This window comes from Oryzias latipes, chromosome 1, assembly GCF_002234675.1.
Source record: "Oryzias latipes chromosome 1, ASM223467v1".
In the NCBI taxonomy this organism is placed as follows: Eukaryota; Metazoa; Chordata; class Actinopteri; order Beloniformes; family Adrianichthyidae; genus Oryzias; species Oryzias latipes.
Window position 1 is genome coordinate 3,142,441 of NC_019859.2, and position 26,389 is coordinate 3,168,829.

Here is a 26,389-nt window from a genome sequence, read left to right on the forward strand (position 1 = left end):
GAAACGGAACAACCCACGTGACACACATCCCGGAAGTTGTTTTTAGCGGTGAAAACCGAATTATTATTATTGTCGCTATTATTATTTATTGATTACATTTTGAAAATGACGATGCTTCCACCGCATGCAGTCTTTCACTTTCCGTGGGAGTTAAACTGTCTTGGAGAAGGAAAATCAGTCCGGACGTTTGGAAGGTAGGCTTTTATTTAATCAACAACAGAAACTTTTGCAGGTTTTAATGTATTTGATCTGAATCCTAATTTTTTGAAAGAGTTTTAACCTTTTTTTTAAATTATTATTTTTACTTGATCAAATAAAAATGTTTTGTTTTTTTATCTTTAACATGTAAAACCTTTGTTTACATTTCCAGACTCAGCTGTTATGAAGCCGACACGTCTAGAGCCACTCTCTCATGTCAGCATGCTTCTAAAGAGCACCATGTGTTTGTCCGCACCTCGTTTGTGGAACCTTTTAACCCAATAATTGGAGCACAGTATCTGGTTTTGGGTGAAACTGAGACTTATGAAGGTAAGGCATGGCAGCTCATCAGATGTAGGTTATTTTAGTTACATTTACTTCATTAGGATTCTGTCCTTTCTTCTGGGTTCATATTCATTTAAGGAGTTCTGTCAGTATCACAAAGCTCTGTCATTGCAGCCCTTGCAGGAATTTTTTTTGCATTGTTTGGTCACAAAATGTCTCTGCATATCTCAGTTTCTGGTTTGCTCATATTTTAAAGTATTTTGCTGTATTGTAAGTTATTTAAAAAACTTAAGTTGCAAATATAATAAATTTGAATCTAATTGAATCATTTAAGCTGTCTTAATTTAGATCTTCACTTTTTTCATTGAAACTGTACAGTTAGCTACATGAATGCCCTTTAATGACGCATCAGAACTGCAGAACTATTTAAGTAACTCAATGTGTTTGTTTTAGTAAACGGGGTGTCAGATATTTGTTGGCATTTGTAAGTTGTCTCATCACAGATTTGTTCTAAAGAAGCCAAATCCCATATAAAAATAATTTGGTACCATTTAAATACCAAAAAAAAAAATACCGCAAAGGTTTCAAATTGCACTTCTTTTTATTTGCAATCCAATAAAAACAGTAACATCTTCAATCTTCAAAAATGGCGCCGTTCTCCACCTCAGGATTTAGCAGTAATTCAAAAACGCAAATGCTCATGTTGTTCATCACAACAACTCAACTCAAGAGGCTTGTGTGAGACTTTTGCGTCCGAATGAGGTGCTGCAATGGAGGAGCTGAGCGGAGATGAAGAGCCCTCCGGCCTGTCAGCTTCCTTGTCGGCTGCTACGGAATATTTCCCAATTATTTCCTGCGGTTCCTGAATCCCTATAACCAAAGTTTGTCCCCCTGCATGGAGAAATGGCATCAGCTGACTCAGAAGAAACCGGAAAATATCCTGAAACCCTGAGGAAGATGACTGTGGTGAATAATTATTATCTGGATGAATGAATGATGGATGAAAATGGCCTGTTCTGGAAGAAGATGCCCTCTAGCACTTACCTGATGATGGAGGAAGCACGGACTCCTGGTTTGAAGGCACAGAGTGACACTCCTAATGTGCGTTATGAAGTACGCTACAGGACAGTCTGTTCTTAATAAAAAAAAACATGTTGGGCCAGATTCCAATGTTTTTTAATAAATGTTTTACAAAGCATCAGAAATGTTCAGAAGGGTTTTTGATGAATAAAGATCGGTGACGGATGTTCTTCGGGTAGGGGGTGGTTATCTGTATTCGCAGGTGTCTCTGGTCCCTAACCCCCACGAATATGGGGGGAATAGTATACTTTGGTTGATAGCTAAATTAGATGGATGTTGTTAGCATAGCTGAATCGTTTTATACGGATCATAACAGTGAAGTTCATCCAGGAGTTTTTTTTGTAATCCTCGACTGTTTGCCTTTCAGGGTTTGGGGTGATGATCTGTGCTCGCGTGCTGAGCTGTGTTGACGGTGTAAACATTGCCCTTCTGCAGAAAGCCATCGAGGGGCAAAGGAGCTTCTTCAGAGAGAGAGAGCACACAGACGGTGGCGTGGCACAACCTGCAGAAGCAATCTGATCAGGATCTTCACTCCCCCAGTTACCCAGACTGCTCTTTGACGGCCAAGGCGGCTTTTTGGAGCAATTAAAAGCCAAAGTTAGTCAGTCTGATGTAGAAAACCTTTGTTCTCTGAAGAGTTACTGGATAATATACTGGCTCCAATGTTTAGATGTTATGTTTTTGCCTCGCTTTCCAGCATCAAAACATTCCACACCGACTGCCTGCATGTGAGATAATCTTGTTTCGCTGTACGATGCTGATCAACATCTGTTTTTATTTTTTTCAGTCAGACCAGGATCAGCAAATGTATACATTTATCAAAAAATGAACAAGATCCTCCTGGAAAAAAATCGAAAAGTTTGAGAGCGGGACTGAAAATAACTTCCAAAATAACAAGCGTCCAAATGAAAAATTAATTTCCATTGTCAACGGTTTCAAGATTTCAAGATTTCGTTAAAAGTAAGACTTTTGAATCAAAACAAAAAGAAGCGATGGATGGATTGAGTTTCATACCAAGAACTTTCTGTTTATAGCAGACAGCAGTAAAACACTTGAGGTAGGTTTATGGAAAATTAATAAAATACTTCATTCTTGACAGTTTGTGTGATTTATTAGCATATGGGTTGTTGCTTAACTTCACTATAATTGTTTTGCAGTTAACTTTTCATGAACTTGCACTCCCAATGAAGTCACTGGTTTCAACCTATTAACAGCAAAGCTGCAGAATTTATTTTCAGTTCTAACATTTGCTTGAACATAGAAGAGGTCAGAATATCCAGTGTCTGGAATAAAAGGTAAGGTGATCATTTGTAACCCTTGTGCTATCTTAGACACTTTAACATTGGGAGTTGGGTCATCTAGACCCACTAGACAGTGCTCTGAACCTTTTTTCTTCAATGATTTGTGATCTTCACTGGTGTCCATGGATTACATGAAATCTTTCCACCTTTATCCACCTTTGTCATGGTAGGGAGAACATGTCAATGTAAGGGTGGGGTCATCTAAGATACCACAAGGGTTAAGTTAAAGTCCCATTAGCTGTTACACACTACACACATGGGTGTGTGGACTCTTTGACCCATCCCCTGGGGAAGTGGTGAGCTGCCATTTGGGCAGAAGCCCAATGGGACATGACCCATGCTGGAGAGACTACATCCCCAGGGAGGCGTCCAGGTGCCAGATGCCCAAGCCACCTCAACTGGCTCCTCTTCTATCTCTAAGGGAGCAGCCAGCCAACCTACGGAGGAAGCTCATTTCAGCGGCTTGTATTCAGGACCTCGTTCTTTTGGTTATGACCATAGGTGAGTGTTAAAATGAAGTTCAATCGGTAAATTTTTCTCTTCACCACAACTGACTGGTACAGCAATGGCATGACAGCAGACGCTGCTCCAATCCGCATATTGATCTCACGGTCTGATCTTCCCTCACTTGTGGACAAGATATTTAAACACCTCCACTTAGGGCAGGAGCACTCCACCCACACAGAGTTTGACTGTTCAGAAGAAGACCGCACAAACAAACAGTGCCTTTAATTATTTATCTGTGTTGCAGGAACCTCCTCTGGTTCAGTAGCTGACTTCTTTAAGCTTTTTGTCTTTATGTTCTGCGGTCAGGACTAAGATAACATGACCTCCCAATCCAACCCTTAATGCTGAGTGTCAAGCAGGGAGACATTAGGTACAATTTCTTAGAGTCTTTGGGATGACTCGACCACAGATTTGAACTCATGACCTACCAATTGGACACTCTACCACAAGGCCACTGAGTTGGTCTTTACTACTGTAATTCATCAGAGTGCCTCTCCCCTAATCTCCTTCCACAGATTAGTGAATATTACTGGGTGGATTTACAGGGATTTACTTTGTGAAAGTAAAGTTTGTAGAATTTGTTACATGTGTAACCCTTGTGCTATCCTAGGCACTTTGACATTGGGATTTGGGTCATCTAGACCCACTAGACAGTGCTCTGAACCTTTTTTCTTCAATGATTTGTGATCTTCACTGGTGTCCATGGATTACATGAAATCTTTCCACCTTTATCCACCTGTCATGGTAGAGAGAACACGTCAATGTAAGGGTGGGGTCATTTAAGATAGCACAAGGGTTAAATACAGATTTCTTATTTGAATTTTGAAGGTTTGAGTAGAAAATAAATAAAATAAATATTCACACTCTGGAGGGAAAACTGTACATAAACAAAGCTGCGAAGGCCTGTGCTCTTTAATCACATAATTTATTGATATATATATTTTTTGCATTGGATATTAAACAGTCTTGAGTTTAAAGTTTAGTGTCAACAACATCCCAAAAGTTATACATAATCAAATCAATCTTAGCAAATAGCATTGCACCGGGCCCCAGGATCCCAAACAAACACGATATCACAGATAAGTAGCCTTTATATTCTGTGCTTTTAAATTAAACCAAAAGCAAACCAGAAAAAACTAACAAATCCGCCCACAAAAGATCGATTTGGTAAACAAATGCAACTCAACCGCAAATATTTTAGCTTGACAGGCAGCTGTAGTTGTAGATATCTCCTGAGTCAACATGCAAAAGTCCACAAAACTTTTTTTTATTTCCACCGGTACTTGTTTACCCCGTAGCTTCATAAACAAGTTAACCCTGATCAGTAAACATATCTAGATTCAAGAATACTTGACTGAGTTGCTGCCTGTTGTGTAGCCAGTTCCTTTGGAGGAGGTGGGCAGCATCGGTAACCCAGACTTTGGGTCTTTTTTGCAGCGATCCAGAGCTTGTTTGTAGTTAATCTTCTCCTGTGTTAGTGGGTCTAAGATATCCTTCTCATACGTTGTCTCGGCTTGCAGTTCCCTCATCATTGTGCTGTCTATCATTTTGGACGTATAGGCATCTGTGACGCTCATCCTGCCGCCTGTTTTGGGATTGACCAGCCCTCCGGTCAAGAGCTGGACCACCATGTAGCGGCGTGCAGTCTCCTTTAGCATCCAACCGTTCTGTACTGCTTCACCCGCAGACAAAATCCTTCTGGTTGTGGGGTCTTCCACTCCAGTAAAAGCTTTTTCTGCATTGAGCAGTCGCTGGAGTTGACTTTCCTCAATGAGACATCTGTTTGCTGCCTTGTGAACTGTGTATCTGTCCTTGTTTTGGATGTCAATGATGCCACCTGTTGCTGCCTGAGCCTCCAGCAGCCTTTGGGCAGTGGTGCGGTCTATCAGTCTGCGCTGGGTGGCATTACTTATTGTAAAGCAGGTGCCAGTATTTGTGTCCATCACTCCTGCAATTGGGTATAGTTCCTCAGTGTTGGAGCGGTCTAAAGGGGCTGAATTTACTGGAGTGGCAGACTTTGGGAGGATTGAACTAAGCTGCTGTTGCTTTTTGTCAACACCTGCAAGCATCAGGGCAAACTCTGAAATGGGAATTTTGCCTTTTTTGTACTGTTGCAGATCGTACTCTGTTATCTTTCCCTCTTTAATGGCATCTTTAATGGGATACTGCTTTCCACTTTTGCGGTCTTGCAGGACAGATGTCTCACCATCAGGTCCCATGGAGGTTATTTCTTCCCAGTCGGACTCTAACTTCTGCAGATGCAAGTACTGCGGACGATCAATGAGGCCCTGTATGTAGGCATCATAGGGAGACATGTCTTTACCCGTTTCTGGATCCAAGATAGTGATTTTGGTAGACGTGTTGGTCTCTTTGGTCCTTGACTCAGAATTTCCCTCTCTTTGCACCTCTTGCAGAAGCTCACGGATGGTACTGTCTCGCTCATGGATCTTGTCTTTTTCATCCAATATTTGTCTCTCTAGGCGCTGGACATCTGACTCCATCTTGAGGCTTTTCTGCCTGTTGAGTTGGGTTCTTTCACTCATTAGTCGGTTTTGTTGCTGGAAAGACAGGCTTATGTCGTGTTTCTTGGCCTCCAGCGTTCTGAACTCTCTTGTGAGTGTGTCCTTATCCCTCAGTAAGGAATCCCTCTTCAAAACGAGACTCGTCTCTTCTCTGGAAGTGCTGGATTGGCCGCTCTTCAGAAGATTGAGTTTGTCATTGCAACGTCTGATTTCATCCTCAAGCTTTTGTCTTTCAAATTTGCTCAGAGAGACCTGCTCTCTCAGGTGATCCCTCTCGGCCTCTACAGCTTGATCTTTCTCAACGCGGACAACCTCTTTATACACCGTTCTTTCTCCTGACTTCTCCTTTTGCAGAACTTCAAGTTTCAGAGTGATGCTACGGATGTCTCTCTCGAGACGCAAGATATTGCTGGTTTCCGTGTCCATGCTGGAGCGCAAACTGCTTGTCATTTTCTCCAGCTTGGGGTCCCTCTCAACCTTCAGCACCTCCTCCACAACTATACTCTCCTCAACAGGAGGTGGAGCATTTTCCAGCTGACTGATGCGAGATCGGATCTCTCTGACTTCCGATTCTGCTTGGATCTTTTTTAGTCGCTCATCGCTCTCTCTCAGGATCTTTTCCTTGTCTTCCAGCTTTATTCTTAACTGCTGTAGCTCAATCTCTAGCCTACGACGACTCTTTACTTCATCATCTCGGGTCTTGCTGAGCCTCTCCTGCTCCCTGGCTTGTTGAGGGTCTTTCTGTTGGTGAACAACCTTCTTCTTAACCACTTTCTCTTCAGGTTTCAGCCTTTCTAAATTGATGCATTTATTTTGCAGGTCAAACACCATCTCCTCTATGTTACGTCGCAGCTGTGCCTCTTCCCGCACTTCTTTTCTTAAGCGGCCTGCCTCCTTCTCCTGAAGTGGATCAGGCAGATACTTGATGACTTCATTGGTGACAAGCTTGGTCTCTACTTTGGATTTCTCAGCCTTCCATTCATCCCTCTCTTTCTGGAGCAGTCGGACTTGGTCCTGTAGGGATATGTAGCGTGAGTGCAGGTTGTTGACCTGTTCATTTAGCCTCTGAATCTCACGCTCATTTTCAGGGCTTCGCTCTTCCTTGACAACTTCTTGGAGAACTTCTTTCAGTTCCACTTTTGGTTTCTCAGAGCGAAGGAGGTTTACATCAGTGGTGACCTTGGTGATATCTCGTTCAAGACCAGCACGCTGTTTATTGATGTCTTGTATGTTTTTGTTAATGCGAATGATCTCAGCCTCTGTGTTTGGGTCGATGCGGTAAATCTCGTTAACAATTTCCTTCACCTCCACTACTGGCCTCAAGTTTTGTATGTCTCTGTAGCGACTGTGGAGCTCAATGACTTGTTTGGTCAAGGAATCTGCCTCAGTCTTCTCCTTCTCCAGGTCTTTTTGGATTTTCTCACACTCTGAGATAAGTTCAGGGTCTTGTTCAACCTTTTTCACCTCTTTGGTGATGATCTTTGGCTGGATGTTGGGAATCAGCCTCTCCAGCGCATTAATTTGGCTCCTCGTCTGGAAGACTTCATCGTGGAGGAGCTTGGTCTTGTTGCTCTCTTCAGAAATTTCCACCTGAAACGTTTGCACTGCCTTCAACATCTGCGGATCTTGCTGCACTTTAACAATCTCTTTCTTCACCACCTTCTCTTTGATGGGGGGCTTCTTTTGCATGAGGATCTCAACTTCTGTCTGCATCTTATGCTGCTCTCTGTCTTTAACTCTGATTTCGTCTTTTGTCTTTGCAATTTCATCTTTTAACTTAGCGGCCTCGACATCTAGCTGAGGATCTCTCTCAAACTCTGTCACCTCTCTAGTTACCAGTTTTGGTGGCTTGTTTTTGATGTCGTCCTCTAACGTTGTGATTTTTTTGTTCACCACCTCAACCTCAGACTGAACAGTACTACGTTTCAGCGCCTCCTCATGCAGTGTGTTTTTCAGATCAGACAAATCACGTTCCAGTTTTGGGTCTCTGTAGTACTGCAGAACTTCCTTCTCCTCGAGACGTTCCACTCCCCTGCGACTCTTCAGGGACATCATCCTGTCCCTGAAGGTTTTCAGACTGGCCTGAGCATGAAGACTCCTCTCCTTCTCTTCATTCAGCTCTCTTTGCAGAGCGTCTATATCAGTAGCAGTCTTTTGCTGGCTTTGAGTCTGGACCTGCTGCTGTGACACCATCTCAACCTTCCTTTCATTCTGGAGCAGAAAAAGCAAAGAAACTCAAAATCTACAGATACTAGGTGCAGTTTATCATCTTTTACTAGAGGTTTTTTTTCTTACTTGTGCAATAATGCTCTGAGCCAAGCCCATCTGCTTTTGGCGTTGAACGTTTTCAGCTTTTGCTTTTGTGTAACGGTTCACCAAATCTTTCTCCTGCAAGAAAAAAACTGATCAATCCTCTCTATCTTTTTTGATGATTGTAAAGTCATACTTTGTGGAGGATGCCTGTAACTGTTACCTCTTTCTCAATAGCATCAGAGAGAGTGAGAACGTCAGGTTTTTTTGGTACAGTGGCACCTGCATCCTCAAGTGTGCTGTTGAACCTGTCCACGTTTGTCTCATATTCCTGCACAGATGCAAATAACATATGATTTCTTCCCCCCACTAAACTATGCAAAATATAAGATCTTCTATGTGTTTTAATCAGTGATTGTACATGAGAACTGCACTGAATGACCGCCCTCCACTGGTGTTTCAAGCAGGAAGTATCTGCTGGCTCCAAGACGCCAAAAATCCCGTAGACTTCTATTGAGAAATTAACAGCTGCTACTCTGCCATTCTATTGGTCAGAATAACCATTGTTGCTCTGCTACTTTTTTTTTTTTAAAGGTCCTGAATTTTTGTAGTTCAAGTTATAAACTGACCAATCAGATGCCTCAATAAAAGTAGGGGGAGGCTGCTGTCCCACACGTCCAATGTTCAAAATGTTCGACTGTTTTTTTTGTAGCTCGCTTTTAAGTGGTAGGGGTGTGGCCTTTCAACAACCTCACTCCTAATTGGTGAGAGTGGTTGCCATAGAATTGTTGAATCAGACCGTCTCGGTCCAATCACTGATTAATGGCGTCGTCCGGTTTCAACATGGCGGTGTCCGTATCGTAAAAAAATGGTGACTGAAATTGACTTGATTTGGTTAAAGCCAGAAGTAAATCATTTTCTATGGATAAGGTCACACTCACTGGTCCAGTTCTCAGATACAGTTAATGGTTCAGACAGATTCTTACATCGAGTAGCGACTGCAGGTCATGCGAAAGTGTAGACACTCTGTTGACTTCTTCCTCCTTCCTCTTCAGATCGTTTACTGCTCTCTACGGTCACGTGATGAACAGAATATACACAGGGTTAGGATTGGGAAAAAGGTCTAATAAAAGATGTTGTGATTGCTGTTTTATTTTCCCCAAAAGATTTCAGTTTACAGACAGGAGACCGTCTCACCTCTTGGGTGCTGGTCTTAGCAGTGAGCTGGGACAGATCATCTTTGGGGTTGACCTTATTTGTTGGTAGGTTGTCCAAGAAGTTGTTCAAGGCGTTGCATGTGGTCTGAAACTCCTGGTTCTTGGCTGAAGCTTCTTGTAAGATGCTTTCTCTACAGGAGGTAGGAAAAGCTTGTTTACTTCCACAAAGAAAAACGACAATACTTGAATGGAATGGTCACGAGCTGCAATTTCAGTGGGTAATACTTGATCTTTTAACATGTCCGGTCTTTCATCAGATGATCATAAGTCAAGCCTTGGCTTAACTTGGGTTTATTTTGACTGACTTCTTGGTTCTTTTGTTATCAGACACAGGTGATGTTTGATACATTCCTGACATGTTTCGACGGACATCTTCCGTCTTCGTCAGAGACTCTGCCGTAGACAGAGGACTAACAACTCTAGACACTATGAACTTTATTGCACCAATGAGTTTATTTTGCGGTCACAAGACAGAGGAACGTTGTGTTCATTTGTCAATTCTGAAGTCTTCTGTTTTTATGCTGAAGTCAAATTTGAGGCAGTCTGTGCAACATTTAAAATTAGTCTAAAACTCTGTGGCACAACAGAAAAGGATCTGAAGCCAATGTACTGAAAATGAAGATTAAGAATGTGACGATACTGTGAGGATCAGTCCAATCCTGATCCTCACCTCAATGAAATACTGTGACTCAAAAAAGTTCTGCCTAAATTCTCTAAACTGGAAAATGTCAAATGTTTCTTTTGTAACTTTATTCAGATTAATTTGATTAATTTCAAAAATTTTAAGATCCACTCTGATAAAAATTGTGTTTTTGGTGATTTTTGGTGATGAGGACGTATTTAAAGAAAAAAAATTGAGCTTAACATTCTGATTATTTATGCAAATTGTTGGATTCAGGAGCAAATGAAAAAAATCTGTTTGAAAAATAGCTTATTTTCTATATAGAAGATATGCTGGGAGGGCTAGAAGGGGCAGTAAGCTTTTGGGAGAGGGCTTAAACAAAGAGCTCTCAGCAAAGTGTAGGGAAACGGGGGTGGGGTTGCTGCCCTTAACTCAGTTGTGAATTTCTATGAATGCCTGCTGTTCAACAGAAACTAGGTCCTACAAAAGACACAGGCATTTTGATTTTGCCTAAAAACATCATAATCATAATTAAAAGACCACTGGGAACGCTTTGACAACACATCAAAACAAATCTGGGTTGTCACATCAGTTTACTCTTCCCTGCTTGAACTGATGAAATGACATCGACTGACTGGATTTGTGTGACATCCATTTTTCCAAACTGAAGTGTTCACAGTCGGACCCCTACCTCTCCTGCAGCTGGTTTGCAACGTTAGCGTAGCGAGTTTGAAGCTGCCTGACGTCCGTCTTCTGGCGCTCAATGTCAGGGCAGTACTCCTGGTAGCCCCTCTGCAGAGATCCGCACAGCTGCTCGGTGGTCTCCAGATCCTGGCTCAGCTTCTTCATGTCCCCCTGAGCTGCAGCAACAGACTTGCGCTGGTTCTGAAAACAGCACAGGAGACTTGTGTTTGTGGGCCGAGTCGTGCAGCACAGAGACCACATTATGGATGGTAGTTTCTGCTCACATGGATCCTCTCTGCTTGAGTTTGAAGGGCTTTTGGCGTGTCAGGAATCGGACCGTCTCTGCTAAGGTCTTCTTCAAATCCAGAGACAAGACCATCCACCTTCTTTATCTGATTCTCCAAGTTGAGGGACGCCTTTGCTCTAATAATAACAATAAAAAATGGAATGTTGAGTTGTAAGGTTCTCAGACATTTACAGACTCTTGACATTTTCAATGGAAAAGCACGCACTTGCTGTTGTAGAGCTGAGCGAGTTCAGAGATGCTGTCGTGCTTGTTGGCGGCTGCGCTGAGTTTTTGCGGCAGTCCGGACGAAGTGCCATTTAGATCTTTGGAGATGACTGGCTGCAGGTTGGACTGAGCTGCCTGTCTCTTCTGCTCCAGATCCTTCAGTGCCTTTTCGGTTTTCTGCGTTGAGCAAAAACACATCACACGTCTGGCTTTTGATCAGATTATCTGCAGCTCTGATTTGCAGGAAGAAACGCAAAAGAAGCTTTTTCCTCCTGTTTAGAGATTTCTATAGTTCCTGTGACAGGATCACCTGAGATCCGCTGAATAGTAGCCAGTTCATTCTGTGCACGAACAAACTGATTTATTTGCTAAATTAAGTTTTAAACATTTCTTTTCAAATCTAAAAAGCTGAACAGGCTGAAATGTTTCCGTCTCCCTTCACCTCCTGCTCCTTCAGCCTCTGAGCCAGATCCCCGGCTGGGTCGCTTTTGTTCAGCGGCGCTCGCAGGCGACTCAGCATGCTCTCCTCAGCCTTGGTTAGGTCGTTGTCCAGTTTGTCCAGCTGCTCAGCCATGGCGGTGAGTTTAGGGTCCGGCGGTGCAGAGGACACCGGTGCTATACAAACGAACAAAAAAAGTTACAAAACAGACAGGTTTTACAAGTATTTCACTGACATTTACATCATTTTAATCTGATCGTGTTGCATTTTCAAAATAAAAAAAGAACTCCACTTTCTGTTCAGCAACAATTAGTCTCATTTTCTGCTTTTGTAGAACAGAATTAAAGAGTTTCTGATCTAAGTTTAAAGGTGAGCTTTTGTTTTTGAACATAACCTGTTGTATTTTGTAAACTCTCTAATGTTTCACCCAGTTCACTTATTTATGGGGTCAAATAATTCCTTTTGCATGTTGCTGTTTCTCATCCATAGGTTACGGGGTTTTACAGGGACCCTGAGCCCATAAAGGAAGAGACAACCACCTGACTTCTGGACTTTGGGAACATCCTGGTGGTTCTTCAGGGACGCTGCCAGTTGTGCTCTTCTTTTCTTAACGCCTGCGAGCTCGTTGCCCAAACTGTGTAGTAGAAGACGCAGAGATGAAGGGCTGAAAGGGCGTTTTGGAGGTGGTGTGACTGCAGCTTTGCATTACTTACGTGTCCACCTTGTCAACAGAATCTGGGTCGGGAGGTGGGATCAGGAAGCAAACACCTGGAAAGGTTTTAGTGGCTCCGTTTGCTGAAACAAGCACCCAGTTCTCGTTGACAGAGTTTGACTTCAGAGTAAACTTGTCGCCTCGGGACACAGAATCCTGCAGGGATGAGAGGAGATCAGCCACAGCTTTGAGACGGGTTTCTGAGATGAACATGCAAAATAAAAAACCAAAACATGGACAGTAGCCCCACCTTCTCTGTTTCCCAGTCGCACAGCGACTCCACAGTTATGGGCCTGTTGACGGGAACGCGCCGCAGCTTCAGTGGAGCGATGGTGGTGCTCCGCCTCCTGAGGTCAGCCAGCAGCTGATCGGAGTTCTGCACCACTGGTTCCCCCCCCTGATGGGAAACAAACCAGAACTCCCCTCAGAACCGATCATCCACACAGACAAGAGCCCAAAAGTATAAAGGATTTCTCATTTAATTTTGATTAATCTAAAGTTTTTGCACTTTGACTCTACAGCATTTCAGAGAAACGTAGTCGAGTTTATTAATCACTTCTGATTTTACATTTTGTTTCCTTTTTTATGATTTTAAAAAATCTGAATGATGTAACCCCCACACCCATAATCTCTGTTTCCTACAACAGATACATCCAGGTGAGAATCTGTTCATTTAACTAGTCAAAGCCAAAATTCACACAAACGTCTGCTTTGACCAAATATCCTTTAGTGTCAAGATTATACTTTTAAAACTGGACATTTAAAAACTAATTAAGCAGAAAAACAATGTAGTGTTTTGGGCTTCATGTTACATCTTAGTGGAACATAAAATACATTTTGTTATGTGAAAAAACACAAACTCATGGGGGCAGTATTTGACCCTAACGATAAAAATTGCTTTTGACCTTTCCCAACAATTGGAAAATGAACAACAATCAAATCTGGCCAAATACAACTCAATAAATGCAAAGTGTGAAATGTGCAATAGATGAATGTATTTGTTTTTAAAAAAGCAGTCTTGTGTGCAATATTTAAAAAAAGATTAGGTGTAAGTATGTAATTGTTTTCCAATAAATAGATAAATAAATGATTTATTCATTTTTTTAAATCTAATAACTCACATTTTTACTCCATAGTTACTTTTTGAATTTAAAACCTTTTTCGTTTTTTTTTAACCATAGAGCAATGGGGGGGGGGGGGGGGTATACATATGGTTTCAGACCCTGAAGGCAAACAAACATTTTTCTCTAACAAAGACTGCAAATTTGAAATGTACAGTTTTGACTATTTTAATCTTTCTCTTTTCGAAAATCTACTTTTCCAGAAAAGTGAAAAGATACAGATTTTGCACATTCTTAAAAAATAAGAGTTCTTAATTTGATGTCAGCTTTAAGCAGTCTACATTTTTTCTAAATCCTCTTCCTCGGTAAACGTCTCGTACCTCCAGCTGCATAAGCGTCGCTGCTTTGTTTCTTTGGCTTCCAGAATTTGATTCCAGGCTCTTATCAAGTTTGTACAGAGTCTCTGAAAGCTGCTCCGTGTCCAGTTGGAACTGAAACAAAAAAGCATTGCTTGAAAGTAAATGAAAGAGATGCATTTACATTCATGCGTTTTTGTTCACACTCACTCTTCTGTATGCCTCCACGTTTTCCAGATGTGTCTCCTGACAGATGCAGAGGTTGAGGAATTTCTGCCACTCGTCTTGCAAGGCGTCTCTCTGAGCCTTTAGGAGTGACGGGAAGAGCAGAGGTGAAGAAGCGTGGCAGCTGTCGGGGCCAAAACCTTCTGCTGAAAGGCTGAGCTGCTGTTTACCTGTATGGTGACGCTGGCCGGGTGCTTCAGCTCGATGAGTCGGTCCCCCTCATCCTGGAGTTTGTTCACCTCACCTTCATGGAGGATGAGACTGTTGCTCTTGAAATTCTGAAAGACAGTCGATCAAATGTTGTGTTTGAACATTTCTGTGAAAACGAGTGTTTTTTTCTGGTTGTTTATGAGCAAACAGTGAACTTAGATGATCAGGTCTCACCTCGTACTGCCTCCGGACGTCTGGAGGGTCCACCATGTCATCGCTCCAGTCTTGCTTGATGATCTTTTTCTGCTCTTTGTCCAGAAAGGACAGCTCCTTGTCGCAGCCCTGCATGTATTCATACAGGCTCTTCAGGTAGTGGTGCCGCCACTTGGAGTTATCCTAAAGGAAGGAAAAAAGGTTCCTGTGAATCTCTAACAAGCTGTGATGAAAGCGATTTCCAAACACTGAGGTATCCCAAAAATGATGTGAAGATGCATTGAAGGTAACAGGAAGAAGATCCACAGATCCAGATGTTAATGTCATTTACCAGTCACTTAAAAAAACAAACAGTTTTAACTGCTTGGATTTGTAGAAGTTTTCCACAAAGTCCACTTAATGGTTTCCCCAAAAAGAAGAGGGAAAAAGGTGGAGCAGAAATGAAAAAACAGAAAGTTTGACTCACCAGCAGGTTATTGTACTGCCTCTTCAGGGTTGTCAGTTTATCCTGGAGCACAAGGTAGTGACAGGTAACTTAAGCTGTGAAAGTGGCTCTGTGTGATCATGTTTTCATGTAAACATGCGTGCTTACCTTACTGCCGGCGGAGCTCAGGCACAGCTGTGAGCCGTAGGCTTCGATCTCTTTGTGCAAGATGTTGTGGGAGGCGATCTGCTTCTGTACGTCCGCCATGGTGGGGCCGTACTCCTCCGTGTTGACTTGTTTCTGAAGAGGCACAAAGAGGAAGAAACTACATGAAAATGAACAAAAAAAAGGAAAACTTTGCACAAATGTGAGATGAAAATGAAGCCCAAGAGGTACAAACTTGAAAGAAAACACAATTGGATAAAAAAAAATGTACTCCTGTGGCTCATTTATACGTGCAAAGCTGATGTGATGTCATGCTTTAAATGGCCAAAATCACAAGTAGTAGTTATGGACTCTTTCACTGTTTAAAAGTGGATCTATAGCCGGGTACCTATAGTCACAAAATCATTGAAAACTGTAGCAATAACTTCATTAATCTAGTTCCAAAAACTTGTTGCACCTTTGTGTTTGGATTGAATGTTCTTGACATCAGTACAGAGGAGAAAATGTCCAGGGGTGCCCACACTTATCTATCTATCTATCTATCTATCTATCTATCTATCTATCTATCTATCTATCTATCTATCTATCTATCTATCTATCTATCTATCTATCTATCTATCTATCTATCTATCTATCTATCTATCTATCTATCTATCTATCCATCTATCCATCTATCCTATTGAATTCACACTCCTCCTGCTTGGGGGTTACTGCCCCGAGTGCTCCAATTACCACTGTCACCTTTACCTTCCAAAAAAAAATAATCCCACCTCTGCACACTATTACAGTTTTTCTCAGTCGCTTTAGTACAATTCTCAGATCAGAAGGAAAGTCCCAAAACTATTCAATCTTCACATCATGATGTCACTTGTGCACATCATATAAGCAGTTTCTCACTTCTTTGAACAAGTTGCAATTGCTTTGGTACATCCATGCAAATGATTATGTACAATTCTCTGCTCTTTGCTACATTATCAATTGTTTATGTCATGTTGATCAAAATGTATTATATAGTTCACTGTGCAATAGTCTTACTCCTCAAAACACCTAGTCATTAGTTCATCGTATAAGTCATTAACTGCAAAATGGTTGACCAAGTTGTCATAATGTGACAAACATATTTCGCTGCATTGCAAGAGAGGGTATTCGCTGTGATGTGGATGAGAATTTGTGGCCTAACATACAGGAACGACAAGAGGTGTAGGAAGACCACACCAATTCCTACTGCACTGCCTGTACTGTTGTACAGAGTATTGTCCTGTCTTTTTTCCCCTTTGTGTTACTGTTTGCAGTGGTTTTTTTCTATGTTGGTATGACATGGTCTGTCAACAAATTACAATATGAACAATAAAAGTGTAAATGGGAATCTTGTCCAGTCTCTTGCAATCAAACAAAAAAGGTGTAACTTCCATTTTACAATAATTGTCATCCAAACTTTAGCCATAGTTTCCATCAGAACCTCCCTCTAAAGTACACAGTTATTGACAACATGACTAAGTCATTTGACTGTCTTGTTCGTAGACAATGACACAAGGACTTGACATTCTAATGGCACTGACATGTTCAAAGACATAAAGACTTAGTTTTGAGAGATGAACTAAAGATTTTGAGCAAGTTACAGACTTTTGCAAGAAATCCATAGTGTTTTGCTGTTTGTACAAATTGTTTTGAGAAACGCACACACGTATTCGCAAACTTCAATTCTGATCTGAGAATTGTACTAAAGCAACTGAGAAAAACTGTATTTGACTCTCTTCTACAACCAGCCCTCAGTGGTCTTTTGAGGAACTGCAGCGTTTGCTTTTTGTCAAATTTGGAATCAGAATGTGGGGGCGCTTGGTGTGATTGACATTTTTATCATCATTTTTTAAAGGTATTGACCTCTTCTGTTGGTGGTGTGACTGCACTTACGTCCTTTTCACTGAACACGGGTCCCCAGTCAATGATGGGCAGCATCGACACATCGTCGATCTGGTCATAGACGTCTCGGTAGAAGGTGCAGTCCTTCAGCCAGCGCTCATGGAGGTGGATGATACTGCAGGACACCGAAACATGCGTTTAGCCTCTTTCTGATACCCTCGTTTGCTAAACGCACAGGTCCTTGTCAGCTCTCTCTCTACTCACTCATTTTCAATCTCCTGAGCTTGTGAAAAATTGCTTTTCTTGGCTTTGTCCACATCCAAGAAAAGTTCCTTCAGCAGATCCTCAGCCTCACCAAGTTTACTGGAGACCTCTTGCTGATGCTGCAACGGCCGCTCTTTTTTGTCATTTTCAGCATCCTGAAAGGAGCAAGCAAATCAACTCAATCTTTTTTTACACTCTTCATACACAGTGCAAAACAGGAGAAAACAGAAATTGAAATTGAATTTATTGCAATTCAAACACATTTTGACTACTTACCTTTTTTTTTTAAAAACGGCAAATATGAAACCACCCTTTTCCCAAAAAAGAAAACCTTAATAAATATAAATATTTTATTAAGAATATTTATAAATCCACTATGTTCAGATGAGAAAAACTTTGATGATTCAGAAAAAATACATTTAAATATTTTTTTCCCCAAACGATTAAACATTGAAACGCAATGCATTGTGGTCCAAACTAGTGGGCGTCGACGTACACTGGTTTTTCATAGAGACTTCTGAGAAATTTCCAGGGCTCTGGATTTTGGAATTGTAGATTTGGACAACCCAACAAAAATAGTGCAACAATTGGGGATTAGTGACAAAATTTGGACACAACCCTGGACTCTCCATGTTTCCCACCCCTTCAACCCTTAAAGCACAAGTTAAGCATCAGGCTGAGCATAAAAAGCACAGTTGGGAAGTAACACCAATAGCTTTAAATGTTTTACTAATGAACTCGGGTGGTAAACAAAGCTAAAAAGATACACCAAATGTGCTAAAACTGATGGTTGGGCCTCACCACAGCCATCAGCCCTTCAGCCCGGAGGACGTCTCTTTCCACCAAGTCGGCGTCTTTTTGCATCTTGGCGATCAGCTGGGCCAAGGTGGTCTGAGACCTGCAGGGCGAGGGGAAGCAGGAAGTCAGCCTTCAAGACCCCAACTTTCAATCCAGAAAATATTTTTGTGGAATTGTTTAGACAACAAGAACAACATTTGGCAGTTGACTATGCAGCATTAAAATTTGCCCTAAAAACTGCATGAATTTTTTTTCTTATGTTAAAAATGTTGCCTGTTTATCCGAATCAGTTTACAAAATCTGACAAACTGCTTCAGGACACGGAGAGGACGCTCCACAGCAAAGACATCCTGTAAAGTATGAATGCTGCTCAGCTGGTGAATGTTTGCTGATGACTCCTGCCTTAATGTGAAGCTTCACTAAAGTTTAAAACTCAGACATCGTGATGGTTTTGACATTTTACGGTTGTAAAAGGCACACAAATAAAGAATTGTGTGACATCTTGATCCCTAGAATCAGTAAATTAAAAAAAACAAGGTCTGTGTTTTGCAGCCCTTTGATTATCTTTTCCAATTATTTTTTATAGTGCATCATCTTTGGATCAGGAAATTCACACAAAAATCCTTTTATAAAACAAAGTTTTACAGTTAGAAAACAAAGTACGGTACACAAATTTACGATTATTTATGATTCCCATTTATTGGTTTTAATGATGTATGTATTTTTATGATTTTATGTATCAACGCATGTATTCTTAATGGAAGACCCCAGGAAGAATAGTCTTAAACTAATGGGGGATCCTTAATGAAGGAAATGAATAAATTCTCAGAAAAAGGCCACAAGAACATGTTGAAAACAAAATTTTATTAGACAAAATCTTTAAGCCTTGTATTTAAGCTTGCGGGACAGAATGTAAACTGATTACTGACAGTAACAGTCCGGTCCACAACAGAGAGGTGAATTTCTAACAAACTCCTGCCGCTCTGCAGAAACTATGTCCTTGTAAAATGACACAGTTTTTATTTTAATTTTGGCTAAAAACAACCTCATCGTCATTAAAAGACTACCATTTGGTAATAGATCAAAAGATGATCGGAGTAGGACTTGACTGATTTTCTTTTAAAGCAACAGTCAGCTGGAATCCATCATCAGAATTCCTTCACAGAGTTCACAGCTTGAGTGACAAAGCCATTGATATGTTTTACTGGACCTCCTTCACATGAGCCGGGTCACCTCAGAAACGTGGCCTTTGTCCCATATCAAATGAAAGTCTATCTGTCATTGTGATGTTTAAAAAAACGCCACATTCCTTTACAGAGGAGCGTGGAGGAATGCAACGCCGTCTTTACCGGGAATGTGCATGTTTGGAATCGGGTGAAAGGAATTATCTTTCATGCTGTGAAAACTCTGAACATCTCCGTGTTTGGTTTGACTCAAAAAGACAGTATGTCTAAAACGTGAACGGAAGCAAGCATTATGGAAAGATTAGTGTGAATATAACCCAAAGTCGCTCTGAAGGGGGAATGAGCAGAGAGTCAGGGTGTCTGCCGAGACTCACTCAGCAGGTGAGACAGGTATGTGCAGAACAACAGCTTTCTGCACAATCAGCAGCTCAAACTCTGTACTTTGAAAATCATCGCAAGTTTAGTCAAATTTTTAGCATAATTCATGTAAGAGTTCAGGAAGTTTTCATATCAAAGAACAAAACTCCATTCGTTAAACGTTTTAGAGCCTAAAGAACAAACTTTTGGCGTTTTATTCATTATTTTTTCACAATTTAAATGCATTGTTACTCCTAAATGTCAAAGAGTTCAATTTATATTTTCGATTTTTTTGAAGAAAATGCATTTGCTTTGGTTTTTCTGGCTCTTTTGTGTGTTGTCATGGAAACTGTGTGTGAGGTTTCCTCGTGAGTCAGCAGGGTGTGTTTATTTTCACCGGTGGGGGGGGTTTATAAGGCTGGATATTCCCATACAGCTATAAATATAGCAAAAAAAACAAACATCAGAAACATTTCTGCCAACATTTATAACAAACCTATTGAAGAAAATCTGGATTATTTTGATTTTCAGCTGAGATTTAACCTTCTGACTCTCTGTAGTGCAAGTTTATTCCCTGTAGAGAACATTTCTGATCCTGAATATCTCCCAACCACTGATTACTACAGAAGGAACTCCTTTTGGTGTCTGCAGAGGACATTTGGTGCTTTCCAATGATACCAAAAATTAAAGGGTGGGGCTCTGGGAATTGTAGTTTTTTGATGGATACAACGTTTTTTCTTGTAGTCACATACTTCACTTAAAGTGGGATAACTGGACGACCCACATATCTGGGAAGGGCTGGTCTGCATTTTTGTCGCTGGAGTCTGTGCTGAAACACTCCCTGTCATGGCTGCTCTCTCACACCCATCCATCTGAGATGTAGCAACGTTCACGGAATGTTTACAGAAGCAAAGAAACCAACAGCGCGCCGGTGACACTGCTTATTCAATCTTTGCGTTGCTGCAGATGTGGACAATGATGTCGTGGATAAATGTCAGGAGACGAACTCCGGAGGGACCCACAACACACATCCGTCACGCCTGAGGGCGTCACATCCACTTTACACTCAAATCTGGTGCTTAGAAACTTCCTGAACACCTGTCACTCAATGTGAAAACAGTCAGAGAAAAGCAAGGCCGCCATCTGCAGGCTTGGAGGTTGGCCCTCAGGTGTGCACATGGCCGAGTCTCCACGATTCATGAAACCAGTGAAAAAACGAAGCATCACACCAAGGTCAAACATCAGAAGAAAAAAGAGAAACCTGAAATCTGATTCATTGGTGATTCACACCCACTGATTCACTCGTTCTGTTAAAATCTGCATCTGTGAAAGCTCAGGACCAACGCCCCACACCAGAGAACCCAGCCCTCATCACACCCCGAAAGACAGGTGAAGCAGGAGGCCGGTCATGCCTGACGTCCCTGCTGTCCCACCTGATGGACTCAACCCTCCGTTGGGTGGATTCCTCCGTTTTATGACTCAAGCTGCAGAATTAAACAGGTGTTTGTGTCTTAACTCATATCACTCATTTAAAATTAGCATCTTAAGATCTATCAGACAAGACAATCCATCCTCAAATGGTTCTTTTCTTTTCCTCTGCATTTACAGAAAAATGAGCCAGAGCCTGCAGGGTTACACATCCTCACCTGTTCCACCTGATCTATTTACAGAACCGTCTCGCATTCGCAAAGGAAACTTCACCTGAAAAACGTCACTATCACAGAGGCGAAGCAGTGAAACAACTTCACCAAAGAGCCGGCCTTAAAGTCACTTCTCTGCTCTGGAGAAAGAATAAACTAAACACATGCAACATTCTCTCTGCAAAGGAAGAACTCACGAGTTCATCTTTAAAGACGGGGTCTTGGTGTCCTTTTTCTTAAACATCTTGGCTGATGTCCAGTAGAAATCCCAGGAAAACCTCACTCTCTGTGTCTTCGTCCGTCTTCGTCTTCCTCACCCTGTGGCTCCCTCTCCTTCTCTGTCTTAACTTTCTCTCAGATACACATAAAAACAACACACACTCAGACCAACACACTTTTGGCACCTCCCAGGCAGGTAACACCCAACCATGTCGTGGAGAAAGACCAGACTGACCTGTTCTCCTCCTCCTCCCTCCTCCCTCCTTCAGGCTTTTCTTGTCATCCGGGCTCGACAGACACCGAGGAGCGAGGCCCCTTTTCTGAGACGGAGCGTCTCATTGAAGGAGCGACAGTACAGGAACACCTGCAGATGTGATGAAGAAAAGCCGTCTTTTGATGCACAAATAAAAAAACCCTCACAAAAGTCATTCAAAACAAAGTTTAAATGCAAAAGAACATTCTGCGTCCTCCCTTGGTTTTTGCTCAAATAGTAAAAACATTTTTTATTTTTTTTGTATTTTGTTCTGTCTCAAACAAAGGAGAAACATTTATTTTCTTCTTTTGTTCATTATAATTTATCATTTGGACTCCAACTCAGGTCCCAACCTGCAGGTGGGGGCCGGAAACACAGACACACAATGTGTACAGTCAACAGCTGAGCAGCACAAAGGTCACAGAGGTCGTTTTATCACCACTTTCATACAGAGACACACGACAGGACTGGGATTAAAAGAAGGGGTCCTTTGGCTGCACAGGTTGGCGCTGCATTGAAGGCCTGGACAGGATCAGGGCGTCTGTCTCTGCAGCATCGCAGCAAAACGTTGAGGAATGCGGCTGAGCAGCTGGTCTCTGGGGCGGCGTGACGAAAGGGACGCATTTTGAACAGTTCAGTCACAGCGTGGCTCTCTGGGTGTGTTCACCCGTCAGAACTCATTCATTCTTTTCAATTTGCTCAGAGTCACTGTTTATTATGGCAACTCCCAAATAATAAGAAACGATTGTCTGAGTTTCACTTTTACGGATAAAGGCACCAAAAACATCCACTTTTAAGTAAAACAGACATTTAAAAAAAAAATCTAAATGTTGATTTTAAAAATCAAAGGGGATATGAGGAAGAATTTATCTCCAAAGCCCTTCATTCAGTTGATCCGTCCATGACTCTGTAGGATGTTCATTTTCCTAAATTACTCAAATCTGTTGTGACGTTTTAATATGAAAAAACAAATTTCTCCAAATAACAGTTTTTGAAAGGAAAACAACTTGAACCAGCAACTTATCAACCAAAAAGCAGTAAAAAAAAAAGAGTCAAAAGAGGAGCTCAATCGACATCAGTCTGCAGGTGGAAACTAAAAACACATGATTCATTCTTCATTAGTCTGTGCTGAAGGTTTTTAACCTTACCTGGTGATGGAATTGAAATACAAAATGTTGAATCAGCTGAAGACTGTAGGGGGCAGTTGGGAAGATGTTAAAGAATTAGAAACAGTGGAAAAAAATTAAATACATGTTAAATTGCAAATTAGGTAATAAAATTAAATAAAAAGCACAAAAATGTTGTTTAAAAGTGTGTAAATTTCATTTTAAAAGCTCAGTTTTTTGTGTTTATTTTGTAAAAAACGTCAATTCTAAAAGCATAAACTTGGAACTGATTTAGGGAGCTGAATGTTTTGATATCAAACACTTTTAACAGTAAATAAAAGGAAGCTGGTTTCCCCGACAACAAGAAATAAGATGTTCAGACTTAAGCTGTTCAGCATCACACAGACATTCTTGTCACCTGTCAGTTTATTGGTGAAGCTCTTTAAAAAAAAAAAAAAAGTATTTGTTTTTTAATCTTGTTCTGTCTAGAAAATGCGCAAACAGCTGAAGGCCTCTCATGTTGGACAGATTTCTTTGTTCCAATCAGGGCTTTTGAGGCTTCAGGCACCTGAGGAGTATATTTGTGTAAACCTCTTTTGTATTTTAGGCTAAGCTGTATTATTTTTATTTTAGTGTGCATTGCACAAAAGAGCAGATTGAAGACAGGCGAACATTTTCTGATCTCACAGCTTTCACTTTCATGATGTTAGCCTCTCCTTTCACTGAGCTGTCAACATAATAAAAGAATCCTTCATCTCAGCAAAACACGTATTTGTTTGAGTCGTCTCTGGAAAATATTTGTGAAACTGTGATTTAGCATAAAATGTAACAGTTATTAGTTATTGTTCAAGCAGTTTAGAAGAAAAAATATTATCCTTTAAAACAAAAAATCCTGAATTATTCAGTGTTTCAGGTGGCGAAACAGAAATCCTGTATCTGTATGTCCAGAGATTCCAAACTGAGAGGAAACAACAAAAGCAGAAACACAATGAGGGTGTGTTGGATCATTCCTCTGACTAACCGAAGCATGCAGACCGCGGCGGGCTGGTTCCTGACTGATGTTGGAGGCTCCGGATGTCTGACCTGAGCTGAACCTGCTCAGTTATTCAACGTGACAAGCAGGTTCATTAAAAAAAAACACTAAAGCCGAAATGCTTTTATCAAGAGTCTGACACGTTAACAACAGGGTCAAACATTTTGGGGGTCATCTGCAGAAGGTTGCTGCCTCCTCTTCAGCTATACATTTTTGTCTAATGATATAAAATCCTTTAACAGGTAAAGGCCCAACAATCGTTTGCCATTATTCCCACTTAAAGAAGGAAACTTTTACACACCCTGCAGAGGAATCCTGCGCTCCCATTCACACACCCTGACAGGTGCAACACACACCTCTGAACCAAAAAGCTGACAGAAAAAATGTAGTCAAAGGGGGTGGGGACAAGAGACAGCATTTAGGGTCAACTGGTTTGATTACAAGCCTGGAAAATTATAGAAAACATCCCTGTGTTTTTTTTTATGTGTTTCTTACTAAAGAGGATTGAGAGAATTTTTAAAGGACAGATGACAATCAATCAACATTAGCATAAATGAATTCAAGAGTCAATGCTTGAATGAGTGACAGCTTCAGCTCTCTAACTAGCTAATGTAACAGAAATGTCCACAGATGTTTGGGGAATACAACAGCCGGCACGCGGCTAACTGAGAAAAAAAAGGGTAACTGGAAATGAATGGAGGGGCGTGGCAGAGCGATGACTGAAAGAACCTTCTCAGCATCTGCAGCTTTCTGTTCATGGCACTAAGCAAAAAGACAAATGCAGATGTGTTAAGGTGGGCTAAATGGGGTCCACTGCGGTGACAGAAACATGTCCTGATCAGAAACTCGTGTACGATTGACAGTGTTGTTATCACGTCCCAGTCACTCCCGACACCTTTTCTAAACGAGACTAAACTTTTAAGGAAAAACAACGTATTCTATTTTCTTTAAACAACACATTTATTTTGCTCAATTGTGACTAATTTAAATGCTGTTGTTTCATCCGGATGTTGTGGTTGCTATGGTAACGCATGAGAGGCATCTAAGCAATCAGATTTAAATAATGATGTGGTGCAGACACATGTTGACGTTTACAAAGCGGGAAAGTTAAAAATTCAACAAATTCAAGGAACACTAGAGTTTATGAAAGTAAATAAGTAATTTTATGGTTCTGAAGACTGTGGTAACCTGTTAAGCTTCAGGTGTGTTTGCTCTGCTGGTATTAAAGGAAGGAGGACCATTCGGGTCAGAATCCAGCCGCACAGGCAGAAAGACAAAACCCATTTAGACGACTGTTGTTGTGTTTTTGGGCCATATAAATAAAATTGAATTGAACTAAAATGAATTGAAAGCAAAACAAGCGAAAAGAGTGGACATCAAATTAAATGCTGTTCGCATCTCCACCCTCCAACAAGTTTTTAGACTCAAAAATAACAGTTTTTTCAGTGACTAGCATTAAAATAAAAACTTTGTTGCATTAATTAAGAATTAAAGAAAAAATGTGGATATTGTTTTTACTCGACTTTGGCAGCGTGTGTTGCCCCTAGCAACCATGCCCCTCCCACTTCTGACTCACTACACCTGAGGGAGCTCACACAATGTTTTGCATCTGAACCTTAAGCATTAGATAAAGGGAAAAAAAATGTTTTTTCCTTATTATCTAGATTATTTAAAATGTTATATTTGATGCGAGGAATTTTTTTCACGAAAGTCTCAGATTAAAAAAAGGCAAATCTGTGAAAAACAGCTGCTCCAGGTCAAAACTATAATTTTATTACCATTCAAATGTATTTAAATATTTAAATGCTTATCAACACACTTTGTTAACTAAAGCCTTAGTTATCTGGGGGTTGACCCGTACTGGTGTGGCGGTTTTTGGGTTATACGGGGCTGTGGAGGGTCGTAGAGAGGAGCGGCTGCATCTTAAAGGTGTTTTTGCTGTTCCCACCAAAAACATCTTGTCTTGAATCACCTTTTTTTTTTTACATGTTCTTGTGTCCTTTTTCTGATAATGAAGACACAGATGAAGAAAATTAATCTTAAATTAGAATTTTTGAGTACTTAAACCATTGTGAATCAGGAGCAGATGAAAAAAGCTGTTGGAAAAAGCTTGTAGGTGTGATGTAGAATAGATAGATACTATGGCAAGCCACAAGCTCCCTGAAAGGGATGATTAAACAATTAAAAGGGTTTCAAATTAGCAAACTGTCTGCATCTGAACCTGGAGCCACCAGAGCTGGGCAGGAATGCAACAAACGGGATGACAGCTATGCAGCCCAGCGGGCTCTGACATTCCTGCACATAAGTCAGCAGCTCGGAGATAAACTGACCTTTCAGGCAGCGGATCCCTGAGAATGACAAGAGTCTTCATCACCTTATTTGCTTCCCATTGACATTTTAAATCAAGATAACTGTAAAGTTTGCTGCTTTAAGAGTACAAACAACAGTAAAAGCAAAACCTTTGTTTGATCGGTTTAGATAATCTGCTGGCAAAGGTTTGATTAAAGATGAGAAACAGGTTGTTCAAACTGGCAGAAACCTCAGTGAGGATCATGGAGAACAGCTGCTATCTTCGGCCCAGAAGGGTGAAGCCAACACCCTGTCTGATCCTGACGTGACCAGCTGGACCTGTTGGGCGTCCTCTGGAGGCCGGGCCGGACAGATGATCTGATCACAGAGCAGCACTAACATTTGGCCCAGACCCCCGGGGCGAACACCCAGGGGAGAACAGAGTGTGACACATAAGATGACTC

At 41.2% G+C, this 26,389-nt stretch overlaps 2 protein-coding genes across 4 annotated transcripts; one reads left to right on the top strand and one right to left on the bottom strand.

The window, feature by feature from the left end:
• Positions 1-2,659, top strand: ten1 (TEN1, CST complex subunit). 2 transcript variants are annotated; one of them, XM_004065516.3, is made up of 3 exons: positions 1-194; positions 371-528; positions 1,931-2,659. In XM_004065516.3, exons 1-3 carry the CDS (start codon positions 106-108, stop codon positions 2,080-2,082), a joined length of 399 nt encoding a protein of 132 aa, XP_004065564.1. In that variant the 5' UTR covers positions 1-105; the 3' UTR covers positions 2,083-2,659. The 2 variants fall into 2 exon arrangements, with proteins under 2 accessions (XP_004065564.1, XP_020560027.1); XM_020704368.2 differs by having other exon boundaries at positions 1,999-2,659.
• A 1,618-nt stretch (positions 2,660-4,277) lies between these two features.
• On the bottom strand, positions 4,278-26,022 carry evpl (envoplakin). Of its 2 annotated transcripts, none has more exons than XM_020704503.2 (22): positions 25,967-26,022; positions 17,848-17,944; positions 17,047-17,201; positions 16,834-16,957; positions 14,926-15,057; positions 14,800-14,841; positions 14,355-14,516; positions 14,141-14,248; positions 13,956-14,051; positions 13,770-13,880; positions 12,579-12,725; positions 12,330-12,484; positions 12,156-12,250; positions 11,620-11,792; positions 11,179-11,354; positions 10,951-11,089; positions 10,674-10,867; positions 9,341-9,491; positions 9,130-9,213; positions 8,367-8,474; positions 8,189-8,281; positions 4,278-8,104 (listed from the first exon to the last, which is right to left on the bottom strand). In XM_020704503.2, the coding sequence occupies exons 1-22, from the start codon at positions 26,005-26,007 to the stop codon at positions 4,712-4,714; spliced, it is 5,976 nt and encodes a 1,991-aa protein (XP_020560162.1). In that variant the 5' UTR covers positions 26,008-26,022; the 3' UTR covers positions 4,278-4,711. The 2 variants fall into 2 exon arrangements, with proteins under 2 accessions (XP_020560162.1, XP_004065565.1); XM_004065517.4 differs by lacking the exon at positions 25,967-26,022 and adding an exon at positions 21,223-21,435.
• Between the last annotated feature and the right edge of the window lie 367 nt (positions 26,023-26,389).